This window comes from Vulpes vulpes, chromosome 12 (assembly GCF_048418805.1).
Source record: "Vulpes vulpes isolate BD-2025 chromosome 12, VulVul3, whole genome shotgun sequence".
NCBI classification, from domain to species: domain Eukaryota; kingdom Metazoa; phylum Chordata; class Mammalia; order Carnivora; family Canidae; genus Vulpes; species Vulpes vulpes.
In genome coordinates, this window is record NC_132791.1 from 133,901,482 (window position 1) to 133,920,752 (window position 19,271).

Below are 19,271 nucleotides of genomic sequence, written 5' to 3' on the forward strand. Positions count from 1 at the left end.
CACCACTAGGGGCCGAGTGGTCAGCAGTCTAGGTGGGTCCAGAGCAGAGAACCAGCAGAAAGAGCGGGACACTGAAGTCTGCAAGGCTGCCAGTGAGAGCCTGGCTCCCCATTCTGCCCCAGGCCCGGCCCAAGCCCCAGGCCTCAAGTAATCGGATTAGGCAGCCGGCCTTGGCTCTCAGCTCTTAGCAGGAACAGCTCCAGCCCAGAGCAACCCTACCTAGCCACCGTGACTCAAGGTAGAGTTGTGGCCCAGCTCCCTCGACAGCCCGCCCGCCCCGCACCTGGGGGAGAACAGGCAACAAGACCCAGGCTACCAGCCACTGGGTTCTGGACTAGGAAGGGACCTGGGCCCTGGGGACACAGGAATGCCAGGAATTCCCAAAGCAGCCAGCCCAGAGAAGCAGCCAACAAGGGCCTAGGCAGAGGCAGGTCAATCCTAGAGAAACCAAACAACCCAAGTGGGCACAAGGAAGGTGCAGGAACCATGGAGCCATTTGGATTTTTTTATTCTCTTTTTAAATACTGTACAGTGAAAAATAAATACGCCTTCTCATCCACCAGACAAGTTTGGTCCCCCTCCCCCGGGGGACCTTGTCACCCCCCTTCACACACACCCCTGGTTCTACTCCAAAACCTTCCCCATGCCTCCCACCCACTTAACCCTTACTATCCCCGTCTTCCACAGTGATGAGGCCCCAGAAATGGGGGGTACAGGATGGGAGGAGGGATAGCAGGGGAGCCCCCCTGAACTGTCAAATCTGGGTGGGTCAAGGAGCACCCCGCACCAGCAGGCGGAGAACGGGGGTGTTCAGAGAGATTGGGGCATTAGAGGATAAAGGCACATCCAGTCTGATGGGGAAGGAGAGAGGCTCCCCTCACCCTGGGGGTAGGGCGGACAAGAGGAAGGGGGTATGACCCTGTTACACACCCCTCCACGAGCTCCTGGAGGCTGAGGGGGGACCCAAGCTGCTGTGCCACCCCCCTCCCCCCTAGATAAAGAGCAGCTCCAGCGCAGGTCAGTCGGGCCTGTGAGGGCCATGGTGTTGGGCAGCAAGCGAGATGGAGAAGGGAGGGATGCGGGCTGGAGGGTTTATGAAACCCCATTCACCAAACTACCCAACTCCAGGGGGGCTGAGAGCTCCCCATTCTCTGAGGGGCCCTTAGGAAGCTTGCTGACAGAGTCACCCTGAGGGGAGAGTGGAAAAGAAAAGGAGAGGAAGGAAGGAAGCGGTAAGTGGAAATTCAGGTTAATGCCCTCCCCGCCCCCAGCCTTGGGCTCTAGGCGGCTGGTGCCCCAGCCCTGATGACTTTTAGGGAACCCAGAAAGTCCGAGCCCAACCTTTCCCGCTGCACACGCAGCCCAAACTCCATCTGACATAGCCTTGTCCGTGAATTCCCTGTACCCCCTGTGCCCCCTGCCCTAGGAGGAAAACGCCATGGGGTCCATCCCACCTGGCCTGCCTACCTTCTGTCCTGAAAGAGAGTCCTCTGAGGGTTTAGTGCGTTCCAGGGGGGGCCGCTGGCGGCTCTGAGACTCTGCTCGGGAGATATAGTCGGCCACGGTCACTGGGAAAGGCAGAGGACAGGGTTTCAGGGGGAAGCAGGTGTCCAGACCCTAGACACCCACGCAGCCTCACCACCGCCTGGCACAGGGCACCCTGTCCCCCAGATCTGAGGAATGATGCCAGCACCCAGTGTTGGCTGACCTGGCTGACGGTCTCCACTGATGGAACCATCCGTCCGATTCCCACGGTTACGGCGGCGGCGGCTCCGGTTCCGACGCTGGGGTCTCGATTCATCTTCTGTGGGGCAGAGAAAACTCAAGTGGTGCATCTCACATCCACACCTCGATTCTTGCCCAGCTCGAACCTTTCAGACCCCCGGAGCAGCCCTTACCCAGGCCATTCTCAGTCATACTGGGCCCATCGGACTCCAGGCCCCCATCCATGACGGTCCTGTCCTCATCTGTGCGGCGGCGGCGGGAGCGGCGGCGCCTGGCACTTGCTGGGGGGGGTTCCCCAGGCTCAGAATCAACTGGGGGCTCCGGTTCAGATGTGTCCAGTAGGCTGTAGGGGTTACTGTCTGGATCTTTTAGCACTGGTCAGAGGAGGAAGAGGTTGTTACAGGGGTCTGTCCCCTGTCCGTCTGGCCTGCATCTACAACCCCAGCTGACAGCAGTACCTGAGCTGATAGATGAAGCGTTGTATCTTGTGCTGGGCCGGGGGGCAGGGGGGGGTCCCCTACCCCGGCCCCCAATTGGCCGCCTCCGGCTTTCTTCCCCACGGGTTGGGGGATCCCGGTCACCTGGCCCAGCTCGGCTGGGCTCCTCCCTCTTCTCTGACTCGGTCTCAGAAGCTGTGGATGGGTCTGAGCTGGGGCCTGCAGGGTGCAGAGGGCTTCAGTCAGGGTTACCCACCCGCCCTGGCTTCAGTCCCCCAGTCAGTCCCATCTTCCATATGTCACCCTGTCCTAGAGGTTGCCCCCAGACCTGCACCTCTCCCCACAAGACCCGTGGCGTCTCACCATAGGCAGGACCGCCTGTCCTCCGGCCCCGGCCCCGGCCCCCGTAGCTGCCCCCATAGGTCCGGGTGGTGTGGAGGGAAGAGGAGGAGCTCTCGTCCGTGGTATACCCGGCCTTGTCACTGCCACCGCTGCCCCGCCCGCTCCCAGGAGGGCGAAAGCCCAGCCCAATCTGCCGAAGCTGCTCATCAATCTGCAGCCTCTCCAAGCGAAGCTGCTCCACCTCCTGGTTGGGCAGAAGACGGAGAAAGGTACAGAAGGAGGAATAAATGTAAGATGGATGAACAGGCTCCTTCACTCAGGCTTCTTTGCCCTGACCGCCCCTACATACCGAAACGCTCAGTAACCAAGAGAGACATTGGCTGAACAGGAAAATTACGGGACCCAACCCCACTGCCCCCAATTTGCACTCAGTGGTTTTTGTTCTCCTCAGAGACAAACTGGCACCACAGCTCCTAACTTATCCACCAGCACCTTAGCCTCCCTGCTACACCCACACCCTCTGGGCCCTGGCTCCCGGCTCGGGTACCTGCAGGTACGAGAGATGGTACTCCAGCAGGGCCTGGGCGTTGCTAATACTCTCCCGGGTGCCCACGAATATGAAAGGAACCATCCCCTGGAGAGCAGAGGGGGCGGGGGGGGTTGTTAGCAGGACAGTCAACACACCTCTCCTATGGAAGCTCACTGTGTGGGATCATCTGGGCTCTGCATCTACTATGGGGAAACAGAAGCTCCCATCCACTACCCCTTGGGAACTCCCATCTTCCACCCTAGAAATCCCAGCCCACAGAGAAGGGCTTCAAGAACAATCCCATCTCCTTCTGGAAACCAATTTCTAGATGTAGCTGCCCCATACCTCCTCCCTCGGGTTCTTCTTGTCATTATCACCTTCTACTCGAACCCTCACCACACCAGATTTATCCACAATCTCCTGAATCACTTTCCCGTTCTTTCCAATCACTTTACCTGAATGGATAAAGGAGAAATTAGGACATTTTTTTAAGAAATGAAGGAAAGAAAGAAGAGTAAAAACAAAGAAGATTAAAAAAAAAAAAACCAAAGAAGATAAAATCAACTTTTACATATGGATTCTGTTCAATTTATTCTCCTTCTAAGTTTCAGGGGAGTTTTCATGGGACAAAATACTACAATCCCTAGGAATCTGTTCTTCCATTCTTTTTTTTTTTTTTTTTTTTAAGATTTTATTTATTCATGAGAGAGAGAGGCAGAGGGAGAAGCAGACTCCATGCAGGGAGCCCAATGTGGGACTCAATTCCAGGTCTCCAGGATCACACCCTGGGCTGAAGGCGGCGCTAAACCGCTGAGCCACCAGGGCTACCCTGTTCTTCCATTCTTGTCACTCCTATGACAGACTGAAGTTTCCTTGTGAAAACTGAGGTGCTGAGCCCAGAACAGCTTTTGGGAATCTCCCTCCTCCCACCCTGTACTCTCTCCTACACATAAACACCCTCAACTTACCAACAAGGTTCCTGGGCACTTGCACAGAGTCCTCAGAAAACTCAAGGTAGCTTCGAGCCTGTCGACATGCCTCAGGAGTCTACAGGGAGAGGAGTAGGGAGTTGTTACCCAGACACTCATTTTCCTGCCACTCTCTGCCTTTGGGAAAGTGCACTGCCACCAAAGTCAAGGAGGGAGATCCACAGGATTCAGATTTTTCATCACACACTCTCCTCTCTCGACCCCCAAGGGACCTAAAGAGCAGCTGTCTTTTGCTGACCTCCCCATAGATGCGGAAAGTGCAGGTCTCTTCACCCAACTCAATGGCAGTAACCCCAGGTACTTTTCGGGCCTGCTGGATGTTGGCACCATGAGTCCCAATTGCCAGTCCCATCAGGTCCTCTCGCACCGTGAACTCCTCCTGGAAGGCCGCCGCCAACTGCTTACTTGTCTGAAATGAAAAGGCACAGTGGGATTTGTGGCGGCGGAACCCCAGACACCTGTCCCGGGTCCCTAACACTCTGCAGGACTTAAGCAGACAAAAATATGTGAAAGCAAGCCAGAACCACCTTGGATCCACAGACCCCTGGGACCTGTATGGAGAATTCAGGAACCAGCCATTCCACTCCTACCTGGTGAACACCAATGGCTTGGGGTGGGGGTGAGGGAGGTAAATGAGGGCAGGGTTTGGGCTGGGAGCCACCACAGTTCAGGATTTGGCTCTGACACTATCTGGTTATGTGACGCTAAACACAACACACCCTCGGGGCACCTGGGTGGCTTAGCGGTTGAGCCTTCAGCTCAGGGCGTGATTCTGGGGTCCTAAGATTAAGTCCCACATGGGGCTCCCTGCAGGGAGCCTGCTTCTCCCCCAGCCTGTGTCTCTGGCTCTCTCTCTGCATCTCTCATGAATAAATAAGTAAAATCTTTTAAAAAAAAATAAACACAATACACTCTCAGTGTCTGTTCTGTCATCTGCTGAACTGTTCCACCTGACTCATCCCACTCCCAGACTATCAGGAGGATTAATTAAGGCTGGTGTGAAAGGCTCTTTCACAAGGTAAATGTAAGAGTAAGGAACAATTACTCTGACCAAACTAATATCAACTCCCAAAATAAAACCCAAAAAGCTGAGTAGAAAGCAAGAGGCTGAGAAAGCATATAAAGAGCTATGGAAACCACACTACCACTTCCTCTCTCCATCAGTCCTCAGATACCTGGGCACAAGGGCAGAAAGACATGGGAGGTTCTGGAAGAGGGAGTCCTAGGTAGAAGCACCGAACAGGAAAACTATTTGAAAGGGGTCAGGGGATCCCTGGGTAGTGCAGCGGTTTGGCGCCTGCCTTTGGCCCAGGGCGCGATCCTGGAGCCCCGGGATCAAATCCCATGTCGGGCTCCCGGTGCATGGAGACTGCTTCTCCCTCTGCCTGTGTCTCTGCCTCTCTCTCTCTCTCTGTGTGACTATCATAAATAAAAAAAGAAAGGAGTCATTCCTGATCCCAGTCTACTACAACCTACTTCCAAGATAGGTGGGACTATATTATGGCAAGGACTTACCTCAGGCAAGAAGGGGATGGACAAAAAGGGACCATGCTGGGTATTCAAAATAACTGCATTAGGGAGGAAGGGAGAGGCTCTACGATGATTTACAAATGTCCTCTAGAAGTTTGCCAAGAGTTTTATTCTTAAACTGCCTGACGGGTACAAGTGTACCTAATATACTATGTTTTTCCTTTATGCAGACAATTATTTCAAGATAATTTAATAAACAAAACAGAAAAAAAGAAGAAAAACAAGATATCTCAAAAACAAGACTACACGTATGGCCAACTTAACTATCTTTTTCAAAGACTATTTATTTGACAGAAAGAAAAAGTGAGGACGGAAAGGAAGAGAAAGAATCTTGAGCAGGCTCTGTGCTGAGCACGGAGTCCCAACTCAGGGCTCGATCTCACAACCCTGAGAACGTGACCTGAGCCAAAATCAAGAGTTGGACACTCAACCGACTGAGCCACCCAGGCGCCCCATATCTGGCACTCTTTACCACACTGATCAATACAACCAGGTCCTAAGAGAGTTGAAGTCTACCTTTCGTCACCAGGGAATCTGCTCGTTGGGAACTTGAGCAGACATAATTTGTTTTTTTTTTCTTTAATTTTTATTTATTTATGATAGTCACAGAGAGAGAGAGAGAGAGAGAGAGAGGCAGAGACACAGGCAGAGGGAGAAGCAGGCTCCATGCACCGGGAGCCGGACGTGGGATTCGATCCTGGGTCTCCAGGATCGCGCCCTGGGCCAAAGGCAGGCACCAAACTGCTGCGCCATCCAGGGATCCTGAGCAGACATAATTCGTATCATCTGGGGGTAATGGTGAAGTTCTGCCAGTGCCCTGAGTAGCATCCCTGGAGAAGTGACAGACCACTATGATCCATAATGTGCACAGGCTCGGAGATAAGCCTACCAAAAAGATCAGTTCTATTGATAAACGGAATGGATGTGCACACACACACACTCTATTTGTATAGGATGGTATGGCACCTAAGCAAAGGGAATCTGACCATCCTAAGATATCAAAACTCAAAAAGACCTTGTAGAAATATTCTAGTCTAAGCACCTCATTGTCACACAGATAAAGCTCAGTGAAATCAAATGATTTGCCAAAGGTCAATATTTGACAGTGGTCCTTCCAGAATACAAATGGTTCTCAAATAGACCCTGCAAAGCCGTTTGATTCCCAGAGGTGATCTGGGGGAGGCCAGTGGAGGTCCGGGTCACACCCCCTTCTTCTACTTAGGCAGAGCTGCTCTGATTGATCTGTTTTAGGCATTGTGCTTTCAAGTAAAACTTCACTTGATCAAAGGGTCCCATGGTTAAGAAAAAAATGAAAACAACTGTACTATTATAACATGATGAAGCTCTGCCATCTGGAGGAGTCTGGGAAAAAATAGCAGACCCAGGTTTAATGGCCCAGAAAGACCTTAGTCTTTTTGTTCTGTAAACACAAGAGCATGGGGGGGAGGATGGGATGGGAAGGCAGGATGATAACAATACCATTCAGCAGTATGAAGTGAGGCCTAAACTTACTTCCAGGTGCTTGGTAGCCTCTTCATTGCGGGACATGAGCAGGAGTTTGGTGCGCAGGCTTCGAAAATGCATGTCACCCAGTAGAGACGCCCGCTTCACAGGGGCTTCTGTAGTTGACTGGGAAGAAACCAATGGACAAAATCATTGAAACTGACTTTGAATACACACCGGGGAAGACCCAGGACTGGGAACCAGGATGCCTCATTCTCTGGAAAAGGACAGGAGTTAAGAAATGAAATGAGAGAAGAGAAAAATCACTATCAGTTTCACAAGGGCCTACTATTATCGATTTTAGGCAGAGGGAGAGGTGAGAATCGTATAGTCTATTTTTTCAGAGCCCAAATATGCAAGGGAAGGTCCAGACTGCAAAAGGATGGCCCGGCTTAAAAAAAAAAAAACTGAAGGTCATACGTGAGGGAAGACTCAGGAAACATGGGGCTACCTGGGCCCGCAGGGGTCAGGAGCCATACAAAAAGTCTTCTTTGACAAATAAACAGAAGCACATCTGAGCCCCTTCCTTTCTGCAAAGGAGTTAAAAGGGGAGGGAAAAAAAAAAAATCACTGAGAGGGTTTACGTTTTAAGTCAGGTCAAATAACTCACCAGAATGAAGAGCTCACTATTTGTGATGTTGAGAAAGATGCAGTTTGCTCCCAACGCTTTCTTGAACTCTTTATGGACGTTTTCATTGGAGCACCTGCCGAGGAAGAGAATAGTGCTCAGTGGGCACAGTGGGCAGTTCAGAGAGATGGGGATGACAAAAATGAGATGAGGAAGGATGGGGGAGGACGAGGAAGACTGACAGTACAAGAGGGGCCTGGGAGGGATCCCTGGGTGGCTCAGTGGTTTGGCACCTGCCTTTGGCCCAGGGCGCAGTCCTGGAGCCCCGGGATCGAGTCCCACATCAGGCTCCTGGCATGGAGCCTGCTCTTCCCTCTGCCTGTGTCTCTGCCCCCCTCTCTCTCTCATAAATAAATAAATAAATCTTTAAAAACAAATAAGCAAAAAAAAGAGGGGCCTGGGAGAAAGATGGGCCAACAGGAGGACTGTCAACGGAGCCCCCATCCCGATGTCCCTGACTCACGCCTCTCTCAGATCCTCAGGCACAGCCATGGTAACCTTGAAGAAGCTGCCTTTGGTTGCAAGGGGATTGGGATTAACTGGCCGGAGCCGTTCCAGGGTGACAATCTCATTGTAAGTGGCATCACAGGCAGCGTATTCGATGACGTAGAACTGGCAGAAAGGAAGAAACAAGTGTGGATGACCTGAGCGTCTGTCTCCCCCCTTTCCTGTGACTATGGTCCGTGCTTCCCATCACTCACATCTCCCTTCATCATCCGCACCCGGGCCAGCCACCAGCCGCAAGGTTCCTGCTCGTTGGCTCGAGAATAAACCTGGAGCCGAAAATAAAGAGATACTGAGGCCCAGCTAAAAACATCACGAACGACAAAAAATAAAAAAATAAAAACATCACGAATGGAACATTCAGGCCCTGGGAAGCACATTATACCACAACAAAGGAGACTCGAGGAAGGAGCTAATTAAAAGCCCAGAGGGTGCTGTCACCATAACGGGAAAGTGACTCCCCTGAAACTGGGAAGCTCCCCGAGTTTGATCACAACAGGGAAAGGGAGCTGGTGCACTTCTCTCTTCCATAGCCTACTGGGCTGGGTTTCAGAGGGAGGAGAGTGAACCAACCAGAGGAGAGCCTGGGATACTGGTCTCAGGGCAAGGGAGACCACAGAATCCTGGAAAAAGTGACATTTAGAAGGGGTGGAGCCCTGGCTCTTACCTCCACCTCGTCCCCCTCCGTGATCTCTTTATTATAATCAGCTGGAGGTGGGAGCCGGACATCCCCAAAAGGAATCTGTCTCTCGCTCTGCCAGCTGCAAGGGAAACCGTGACATGAAAGCTATTTGGGCTCATGTTGCTATTTCTTCAAGAAGGGGTTACTGCCTCTGCTGGGCAGTTCCCACCTTCTCTGGTGATTAGAGGCTAAATTCTAAGCCCTGCTCCACTGTATCTTCTGTCTCCTGCTAGAATCCAAATACTAGGTCAACCGTTTCCCCCACACACACACACACATTTCAGCCCGTTCCTCTCCTGGGGTCTATATAAGTTGACCACCCACACCCCTGGCTCTCCCCCACCTATTACATGCCTCATAGGACTCAGCCGCCCCCTCTTCTCCACTTTCCTTCTAGGACCTAGTATGCTGGATTCTCTATTCCCAAGGTCTTACTTGTTTTCAAAGAAGATGGTGACAGAGTCTTCATGGACATCCTTCACAAAGCCCTAGAATGGATTTTAGAACAAAGAAAAAAAAAGAAAAAGAAAGAAAACGACAATTTACTACCATCAAGGGAAAAGAGACGGTTACCTAGAGTTTTAGATAGAGACACAGGAAATCTAAAGATAGGACCAGAAAAACTTACCTGAACTGGGGACTGGGGCAAGAATATGAAGTTGAGGCAGGGACAAAAGAAATGACACTGACATGGAAAGACAACTGGCAAAATCCACAAATAAGAGGAGACAAATGACACAGAAGGGGAAAACATCACCTGCATAAGAACAGCCTGGAGACTGATGGGTCTACTATAATTCCCACAGGGGCCTCCCTATCTATCTGCCTCCTGTTGTGCTGAGCAACTTGCCAGAGTTCAATTAAAATACCAACAATACTCAGCAAGGCTAAGAATATCCCATGAGACAGTGTGAGGGTGTCCTGGAACACCTAGAGGACATCAGGATCTGCCAAGAGAGAGAAGGGTCTAGCTCCCCAACGCAGCAAGAGAACTGAGCAAACTCGGTGCCTTCGTGCCTGGGTCCTAAGTGAATTCTTGGAACACTGTTGAAGTTCAAAAGGATGAACACAATTTATAGAAGGAGAAATCAGGACTTAGGATATGTGAGATTTCTGAATGCTAGACTATGACACGCTGCTACGAATCTGAAAAGGGTAAGACCCCCACACCCCAAATTGAGACCATGACTTGGGAGAGGAACAGGGATGACTGAATAGCTCTGGTCCACTTCCTACTGTCTCAACAAAGACAGGCAAGCTCTATGTTCAATCCTATGGTCCCAATTTTTCTACCTTCTCTAATTTTCACATATTCAAAATTAGGAATTGTTGTTTTTGAAAGTCCAATTTATCAATTTGTTCTTTTCTGAGCTTTTGGTTTCCTGAGAAAATTTTGCTCAATCCAACACCCAAAGCTTTCACCTATTTCTTCTACAAGTTTTGTAGGTTTTTTTTTTCTTTTTTTCTAAAAAAGATTTATTTATTCATGAGAGACACAGAGAGAGAGAGAGGCAGAAACACAGGCAGAGGGAGAAGCAGGCTCCATGCAAAGAACCCAATGTAGGACTTGAACCCGGGAATCTGGGATCGCCCCCGGAGCCAAAGGCAGGCGCTCAACCGCTGAGCCACTCAGGCGTCCTAAGTTTTGTAGTTTTTATTTTACATTTACATCTATGATCTGCTGTGAGTTAAACTTTGTACATGGTGCAAGATATGCAGAGTTCATTTTTTACCCATGGACAGTCAGGTTGAGCACTATTTGTTGAAAAGACTACCCTTTCTCTACTGAATTGCCTTTTTGCTTTTGTCAAAAATCAGGGAAGTGCAAATTAACATATTACCAACAGACAGAAAGCAGATTGGTGGTTGAAAGAACTGGGAGTGATGGAAATATCTTGATTGTGGTAATGGTTTGACACGTATCTATATAGATATGTAGACAGGTATCTAAGTCAAAACCTATCAGTTTATACTTCGAACATATGTACTTCAATATTTATTCAATAAAGCTGTTAACAAAGAACTAGGGGTTGGCGCACCTGGGTGGCTCAATGGGTTGAGTGTCTGTCCCTTGATTTTGGCTCAGGTCATGGTCTTGGGGTGGTAGGCTCGAGCCGGGCTTTAGGCACCACACTTAACGGGGAGTCTGCAGTAAGTCTGTTTGAAATTCTCTCTGCCCCTCCCTGCCTCAAATAAATAAATCTTTTTTAAAAAATTTAGGGATTTCAAAAGTCTAACACACAAGAACCATTCCTGAACTCTGCAGCTATGCGTAACAGCTGAGCTTAGGAGAGAAAACACCGAAAATGCACACCTCTATCATTACCACCTCAATGAACTGGTCGAACGTAAACATTTACTATACTGCTGTTTCCTTATGGTGGGAAAACCAAAACTCAGATTTCACTCTTTGATACCAGCTGGCCATCCTCTTCTTTAGGGATCAGATCTTGTTGCGGCGCCTCACTATGCAGAGCTTTACTACCAAGGCATCTGGTCCTCCTGGTGCCTGCCCTCCTGCTCAGCTGTGCTTTCATTTTCTCTGCCATTCCCCATATTTTCTCCACTCTTCGTACAGCTCCACCTATACCCAAGCCTGCTATTCCACACACGAGTCTTCTGAGGCATTTTTCACTCCTCACTGTTTGCCTGAGTCCTTCTTCCCCCTTGGGTTCTCAGCTCCTTGAGCATCCTCCACCCTCCCCTCCTAACAGCATCACTTTCCTTTTCTTTTCTCCCTCTGTGAGGGTCTGTGGGATTTCTAGAAACATTTCACCCAGCTCCTTCTGTCTTTATCCAATTCTTTTTTTTTTCTTTATCCAATTCTTTATCCAAAATGTCTGTCTCTAAACTTGAAAAATAATTTAAGAGAGGGTTAGCTCTTCTCAAAACATTTTAGGGATGAGATAAAAAGCATGGAGGAGATAGAAGAGAATCACTTGTCTGCGTCCTTTAAGAAGAGATTCCCGCTCCTAGATATACTTCTTCGCAAATGATATTCCCATGGCTCTAATCCCATTCTCCCCCAACATGTTAGGGTTGGCCCTCAGGGAGAGGTAGCACTACCACCCTGTTTTTCCTAGCTACCACTATCTGTCCCCAAGGCAGAAATAGTTCAGAATGGAGTTTCCCCTCACATTACTCAGCAGTTCAACCAAACACCACACAATCTTAGACTTCTAGGGTCTTTTTCCTTCAAATACTCACCAGAACAAGCTTTCTTCCCAAACTCATGTTAACTTCACCCACATCATCCATTTTTTTCCTCCAAAGATACCAGTGGTAGAAAGTGAGAACCTAGTTCTGCTCATTCCATGCTCATTAAGGAGATAAGCAGGTGAGGGCAGGAGCAGGTGAATCAATCTCTAGAAAGCCAACTAGATCCAAAGAATGACTCAATTCAGTGGCTGCAGCATATCCTGGCTTTGGCTTAAAGGGCTTAGGACCAGAAAGAGGAAGAGTACCCAAGTGTTCTAGATACTTGTTTCCTTAAATAAGATAGGAAATTATTCCCCACCTCTACCCTATCTTCTAGTCCTGGACTCTCAAAAGAAGGGAGGGGGTTCTGGGAGAAAAACAGGAGGGGTCTGGATAAAAACCACAGCTTGAAGCTGGGGATGCTGTATTCCTTAAGACAGGAAGAGGAATGTGGACATCCAGGCAAGGTCTGGAACATTGGCTGATTGTGCCCTGAAAGGTGAACAGATATTTCATGAGGACAGTACAACCTAGAAACTAAAACACTTTTAGGTACCGGAGAAAATGAAGAGTTGGTGGGATAGCTACAGGATAACTTATATTCCAGATCTGACATGTGCAGCGCTATCGTGGAAGATGATCAATAACAGGACCCAATTCTGAGACAGGAGAAAGGGGTCTCCCCAAATTTATAGTTCTAGAAGCAATGTAAACATTTCTTGACCCACACCAAAGTTTGCTGAGTCATGAATATTAAATCAGCAGCAAGGTCAGAATGGATAAGTATCTATATGGCACTGAAAGTTGAAGAAAGATTAGTCTGAATTTAGGAATTTATTGTTGTTTTTAACTGACCCATGAGGCAGAAAATGCTAACATGGCCAGAACACAAAATCCACATCACCTGGCTTTCAGCTCAACTCCAAACTCTGATTCAAAGCATCCTGTCCCTAAAAAAAAAAAAAAAAAACAAAACAAAAAACAAAGCATCCTGTCCCTAATTCACCCAAGTCTATCATTGTCATAGTCCACGGGGGAAAGGGAAAGATTAAGAGATTTTCTGTTAGACACTTGTATGTGTAAAGAGAAATGTGTCCCCAGTCTCACACAGTTCATCTGAACTGGATACCAATCTTTCCCAGCAATGCTTGGTGCCTATGCTTCCTAGAAAAAAGCAAGTATCATTATCTCAATTTTAGAGTCATTTTTCTTCAAACCCAGAATTCGGGGTGGGAGAGACCCAAATGAAGGACAAGATACTGGGGAAAATGGGGCTAAAATCTTACAAGGAAGGGTATTTCAATAAAGGTACGCAAATTTGAAGAAAAGGGATACAAGAGACAAGCATACTCTATCAGAATCAGAAAGGAATTAGAGACTTCTGCCAAAGAAAACAGAAACACTATGGAGGCAGGCTAGAAGAAAAAGTCTTGAGTTAGAAAAGTATGCAGAAAAAAACGACAGAAGGGGTCAGTTGGGAACTTCCTTCAGACATGGAATAAGGTGGTTCCTGGGGGATACACAAGTTTTAGGATAAAAAACCAAAGACTAAGGCTGACAGGATAATCTAAAATAAAGAGATAAGTGTTGCCACAGGCTCTGAATAGAATGAAATTTGGTGAGGGAAGCCAGGCAGAAATCGATAAGCATTTAGGGTGGGTAAAAAATCACTACACTCAACTTATCAACTGAAGCCAGGGCAGAAACCTTCCACTCTAAGGGCAAAGACAAGACCCTTACAGTTACAGGACTTCAGTTCCAGTTTCTAGGATAGAGTTGGAGAAAGTCACTTCCAAGGGCACGAAGATGCAGAGGTCTTTTACAGGAGGAAAGGCCTGAAAGAAAAAGAGAGGGGACTCTCCTCTTCCCATGTGATAAGAAGATATCCCTGCTCTTGCTCCTCAGGGTAAAATGAAAGAAGACAGGAATGAGAAAAGTCTCTGGGACAATTCCAGGCATAAAATCTAAAGAGGCTCAAAAATAACAGTTACACAAAGAAAAATTCCTGAGAGGCAAGAAGGGGTCTCCCTCTGGCTTAATCCAAAGGGGAAAACAATATCCTAGAAAATGGTTTCAGAATAAAAATGGTGGTAGCAAAAGGAGTTCTAAGGAACCACATCCTGGGCAAGGCAAAAGTGGATGTAAACAAGGACCTTTTAAAGATAAATCCCCTTCTTAAAAAAAAAAAAAAAAAAGCTATCAGATTCCCAAATTGAGAGAGTTGACCAGAAGTCTTCTCCAAGTGGCAATCCCTCAGAAGATCTCTTCATGTGATTAGGAAGGTGAAGCTCACCCTGCTCCAGAGGAAGAACCTATAGGAATGATCTAAAGATAGCTGAAGTCAAAGTGAGATACAAAAAAGAAATGTACCCTCCTGGAATGGCAGACCAGCCAGCCTTGGGATAAAGGGCTGGGGTGAGAGACTTGGGGGAAAGATGCCACCTTACGGCTAGGAGGCAACTTGACTGGTACAACAACCCAGAGTTGCTGAGGTCAACGATAGCAAATGTCATCAATGGATTTTGACCGTTTCTCCTTGGGTTGGGAGCAGAAATACAGCAGGAAAGTGGGGTGAGTTCTGCAGAGCCAGGAGGCAGAGGCCTCTCGGAGAAAGATAAAAGGATCTAATATGGGACGGCCTTCCCAAGAGGGTAATAGGGAGGAATAAAGAGAATTCTCCATGTGCTTGGACCGTGCGGGGTGGGGGGATGTGATGAAGGTTTAAGGTATGTCTTCTAGTAGGGAAACAAGAAAAGTCAAGGAGAAGCTGGGGAAATGGGGTCTCCTGGTGGTGGTGGGGGTGGGGGGAACGACCGGGTGCCGATCCGAGCACAATAATGCCCCGATATTCGTTCTCTCCGAGACGGAGTGGGGGGTTGGGGAGTGGGGGTGGTTAAGAGCAAGTGTAATTAATAGAGGGAGCGAAAATCGGAGGAAAGGGGGCTCACTTGCAGAGGTCCCCCCAGGAGGGCTGCGGACGGGAGCGTGGGTCTAGGGCTCGCGGGGTCAGGACTTGGCTCCCGAAACGCGATCCCGCCCCACCGGCCCCCGCCCCGGCGGGGGGAGGGGGCCGCACACGGGTGTCCCCGGCCGGCGCGCCGCCTCACCTTGTAGAAGGCCCCGTTGGAGCCGCGCACCTCGACGGGCAGTCCCGGCTCCACGTCCCCCCCGGAGGCCAGGCCGCCCATGGCGCCGCCGCCGCCGCCTCCGACTGCCCCGGCGGCGGCTGCAGCGGCGGTCTGAGTCCGGGCCGGGCCAGGCCCCCGGCGTCTCCCCGGGGGAGGAGCCGGAGGGGGAGCCGCCGGGGGCGGGAGCCGGGCCGGCCCCACGGCGGCCCTGCCACAGCCAACGAGCAGGGGGCCGGGGCCGGGCCGCTCCCCGTCCGCCGCCGCCGCCTTGGTCTCCGCCACCGTGAGGGAAACGGCCGCCGCCGCCGCTGCCTTCGTCACCTCAGCTTCCGCCTGCCGCCGCCCCCGCTGCTGCCTCAGTCCCGGGACCCGCTGCTGCCGCTGCCGCTCCACGGCCTCCACCTCCCCCTGCCGCCGCCGCCTACTGCGCAGGCGCACCGGGCACCCGCCCGCCGCGCGCGGGGCCCCGAGGGCCACGGCGCAGGCGTCAAGGCTGGCGACCCAGCTCGCGCTCGCCAGCACATCAGGGTTTCCACACTCCTCTTCGCTCTTTCGCGCCCCCTGCTGGTCGCTCGCTTGCGCTTGCGCAGAACGAGACGGCTTCCTTTCTTCGCCATCCGCCCCCCCCGCCCACATCTTTTCCTTTCCCCGCCCCACAACACTGAGCGCGAACCAATCGTGCGGAGGGAGGGGCCGAGCCCACTCGGTCGGATTGGGTTTCTGCCGCTCCGGGTCAGGCCACACCCACTCCCCCGCCGGGAGCATCCTTGGGCTGGGGCGAGCTGGGGACGGGCATGCGCCTGGATGACTGCTTGGTCACTTTCCCCACCTTTGTCTTTCTTGGTGCGCACGCTCCAAAGGAAAAAAAAAAAAAAAAGCAGCCTGGTGCTCTTGCGCCGGGCTTAATCGTCCGCACGCACGTATAGATTCTTAGGAGCATCTGCAACTCTAGCTGGAGACTTAGGGACCGCGTTCTTGCCTCGAGAAGATGCCGATCGTGCATACAATGAAACGTTAAAGGATGATTTCAAGGCGGTACCAAAAAAGCAAAGACGATTTAGATTAGCTACTGGATTTGGTACCCAAATACTGAGGATATTCACAATAGGAAAAAAAATGGAGTGGAGTAAGAAGGGGTCGTAGAGGGAAAAGTTTAGATTCCTGAACTAAGATAGGAAATTTAGTTGTAGGGCCACCTGGGTTGCTCAGTGGTTGAGCGTCTGCCTTCGGCTCAGGGCGTGATCCCGTGGTCCCAGGATCGAGTCCGCATGGGGCTCCCTTGCCGGGAACCATGCTTCCCCCTCTGCCTGTGTCTCTGCCTCTCTCTGTGTGTCTCTCATGAATAAATAAAATCTTAAAAAAAAAAAAAAAAAGAAATTTAGTTGTAGAAATGGATATAAAGTAGCACAGAAATTAGAATCATGTGTTGTGCATTTAATCATTCAGCGAAGTATTTGTTTCGCCCTCACGGTGTTCCAGTCGCTGTGCTAAGAACTAGGGGTACAAAGACAAGATATAGTCCCCAAAAGAACGATTTTGTAATATACCAGGAAGGGAAGGATAAACAAGTTTAAACCAATCCGTAAGTGCATAGAGATTGACCGAAGACGTGATAGAGACCAGGACTAGGTTTAGAGGGAATTCCAAGGGTCTTCAGAGTGACCAGAAGAAGACAGAAGAAGTAACCTGAATTGAGATATGAGGCCTGAGTAAGTGTTTGTTTGCTAGAGGGAAAGCGCAGTAAGAGTAGTCTCTAGCTATCAGAATATGGCTGGTGATGCAGAGGAGCACAAAGAGCCTGTCCTTTAGGGAACCACAACTAGTTCAAATAGTTAGGCCTGAAGCAGGGAGCTGCAGGAAGGTGGTCTGTGAGGCACTTGTAAATCAGATTAAAGAGAAAGGCTTTTTGCTTTATGAATACTGAAGAGCCACAGAAAGATTTTAAGCAGTTGTGTAATGTGGCAAGAATTGCATGCTTCAACTGTGGAGAATGGATTAAAGAGTAAGGGTGGTCCCAAGGTCCCAAGGTGTGAGACTGGTGAGTAACTATTGCAGGTAAGTAAGAAAGATGCTGAGGACCTACTTGGATTGGGGCTGTGGACAACAGAGGTACCAGTTGATTGGTGCCTGTTAAATTTACAATAGAATCAATAAAAATTGGTGAAGAGGGTGGTGAGAGGTGGGCTCAGGAGCCAGTAAAGAAATGGGAGGATCCCCAGACAACTCTCAGATTTGTACTTAGCGTCTCCGAGTGAATGATGCTGCCAATCATGGAAGAAAGAATTCAGGAGACAAAATTTTGGATGACACGTTGATGACTTTGAGTTTGGTTTTGCTCTTTAAGGGTCCATCATCCAGGTAGACATCCCTTGTCTTCAACAAACTTCTCCTTCAACTTAAATATAGGTTTTTGTTTTGTTTTGTATTAGATTTTACTTATTTATTCATGAGAGACACAAGAGAAAGGGGCAGAGGGAGAAGCAGGCTCCCTGTGGGGAGCCCAATGCAGGACTCGATCCCAGGACCCCAGGATCATGCCCTGAGCCAAAGGCAGACACTCAACCACTGACCACCCAGATGCCCCTAAATATAATTTCTTTAGCCTTCCACTATGCCTTTACTAGGTCAGGCCTTCCACCTCACACCACCAAAGCATCCTATACTCCTTTGTGGGACTCATCATGGTTGTACTATTAATAATTTGTTTAACGTCTGTCTTCTGCCATCTGTGAGGTCAGAGACTGGGTTCCATGCCTGTTTGTGCCCACCACTGTATACCCAGTATCTAGCACAATTCCCTGAACGGCAAATATCAACTGAAATGAAAGGATCAATGTTCTGCAGGTCCATGGACACACAGGTATGTGGTCCAGGATAGGTCTTGGCTAGAGAGGCAGATGTAGGAATCATCAGTATATTAGTCATAACTAAAGATACAAGACAAAAATAAATGGCTAAAGAAAAGTGTCAACTGAGAAATGAGTTGGTTCATGATGAAACTCTCAACTACAGCAGTATTTAAAGGGCTGGCAAAAGAAGAGGTGCCTTCAGAGGCACTTGGATGGCTCAGTTGGATAAGCCTCCAACTCTTGATTTCTGCAGGCGTCGTGGTCTCAGTAGTCAACTCTGGGATTGAGCCCCACATAGGGCTTTGTGCTCAGCTGGGAGCCTGCTTCTCCTTCTCCCTCTGCCCTTCCCCCTTGTATTCCTCCCCGCCTTTTAAAAAGATTTTATCTATTTATTCATGAGAGACACAGAGAAAGAGAGAGAGAGAGAGAGAGAGAGAGAGCAGAGACACAGGCAGAGGGAGAAAACAGGCCCCATACAGGGAGCCCAATGTGGGATTCCATCCCGGGATTCCAGGATCATCCCCTGGGCCAAAGGCAGGCACTAAACTGCTGAGCCACGCAGGCGTCCCTGCCCTTCCCCCTTCTCATACTCTCTCTCAAATAAATAAAATCTCTTTTAAAATTAAAAAAAGAAAAAATAAATAAAATTTTAAAAAGAGGGCAGTCCTGTTGGCGCAATGGTTTAGCGCCGCCTGCAGCCCAGGGCGTGATCTTGGAGACCCTGGATCGAGTCCCACGTCGGGCTCTCTGCGTGGAGCCTGCTTCTCCCTCTGCATGTGTCTCTGCCTCTCTCTCTCTGTCTCTATAAATAAATAAATATTTTTTAAAAATTTAAAAAAGAGAGAGAGAAGAGGTGCCTTCAAGAGTATCCAAGCATTGGTAAATAGGGTGGCAGAGACAGTAGAGAGACGGTAAAGAACAGCAGCGATTCTGACAAGGAGAGGGAGAGAGAGTTTAAATGGAGCAGATGATCATGACGGTGGCTGTCAGACCGAACAGTTAGGGTTTGGGCTCTTTTTTTTTTTTTTTTTTAAGATTTTATTTATTTATTCATGAGAGACAGAGAGAGAGAAAGAGAGAGAGAGAGAGAGAGGCAGAGACACAACACAGGCAGAGGGAGAAACAGGCTCCATGCAGGGAGCCTGATGTGGGACTCCATCCTGGGTCTCTAGGATCAGGCCCTGAACCAAAGGCGGTGCTAAACCAGAGCCATCTGGGCTGCCCTGG

The 19,271-nt window shown here is 49.5% G+C and overlaps 1 protein-coding gene across 1 annotated transcript; it reads right to left on the minus strand.

Annotated features, from left to right (window-relative positions):
• Positions 1–491: 491 nt before the first annotated feature.
• On the minus strand, positions 492–15,625 carry FXR2 (FMR1 autosomal homolog 2). The gene is made up of 17 exons (XM_026005402.2): positions 15,175–15,625; positions 9,305–9,357; positions 8,855–8,948; positions 8,385–8,456; positions 8,147–8,295; positions 7,666–7,759; positions 7,065–7,181; positions 4,261–4,431; positions 4,002–4,080; positions 3,379–3,488; positions 3,052–3,138; positions 2,526–2,748; positions 2,184–2,381; positions 1,899–2,099; positions 1,709–1,804; positions 1,468–1,568; positions 492–1,188 (listed from the first exon to the last, which is right to left on the minus strand). The coding sequence occupies exons 1-17, from the start codon at positions 15,253–15,255 to the stop codon at positions 1,093–1,095; spliced, it is 2,022 nt and encodes a 673-aa protein (XP_025861187.1). The 5' UTR covers positions 15,256–15,625; the 3' UTR covers positions 492–1,092.
• Between the last annotated feature and the right edge of the window lie 3,646 nt (positions 15,626–19,271).

What these genes read in the sequence shown, in the direction of transcription:
- FXR2 (XM_026005402.2), bottom strand. Translation starts at nt 15,255, where the DNA reads ATGGGCGGCCTGGCCTCCGGGGGGGACGTGGAGCCGGGACTGCCCGTC. An exon ending in TGCGGATGATGAAGGGAGAT is followed by an intron (nt 8,296 to 8,384) that starts GTGAGTGATGGG and finishes CCTTTCTGCCAG; the next exon opens with TTCTACGTCATCGAATACGC. An exon ending in AGTGCCCAGGAACCTTGTTG is followed by an intron (nt 3,489 to 4,001) that starts GTAAGTTGAGGG and finishes TTATCCATTCAG; the next exon opens with GTAAAGTGATTGGAAAGAAC.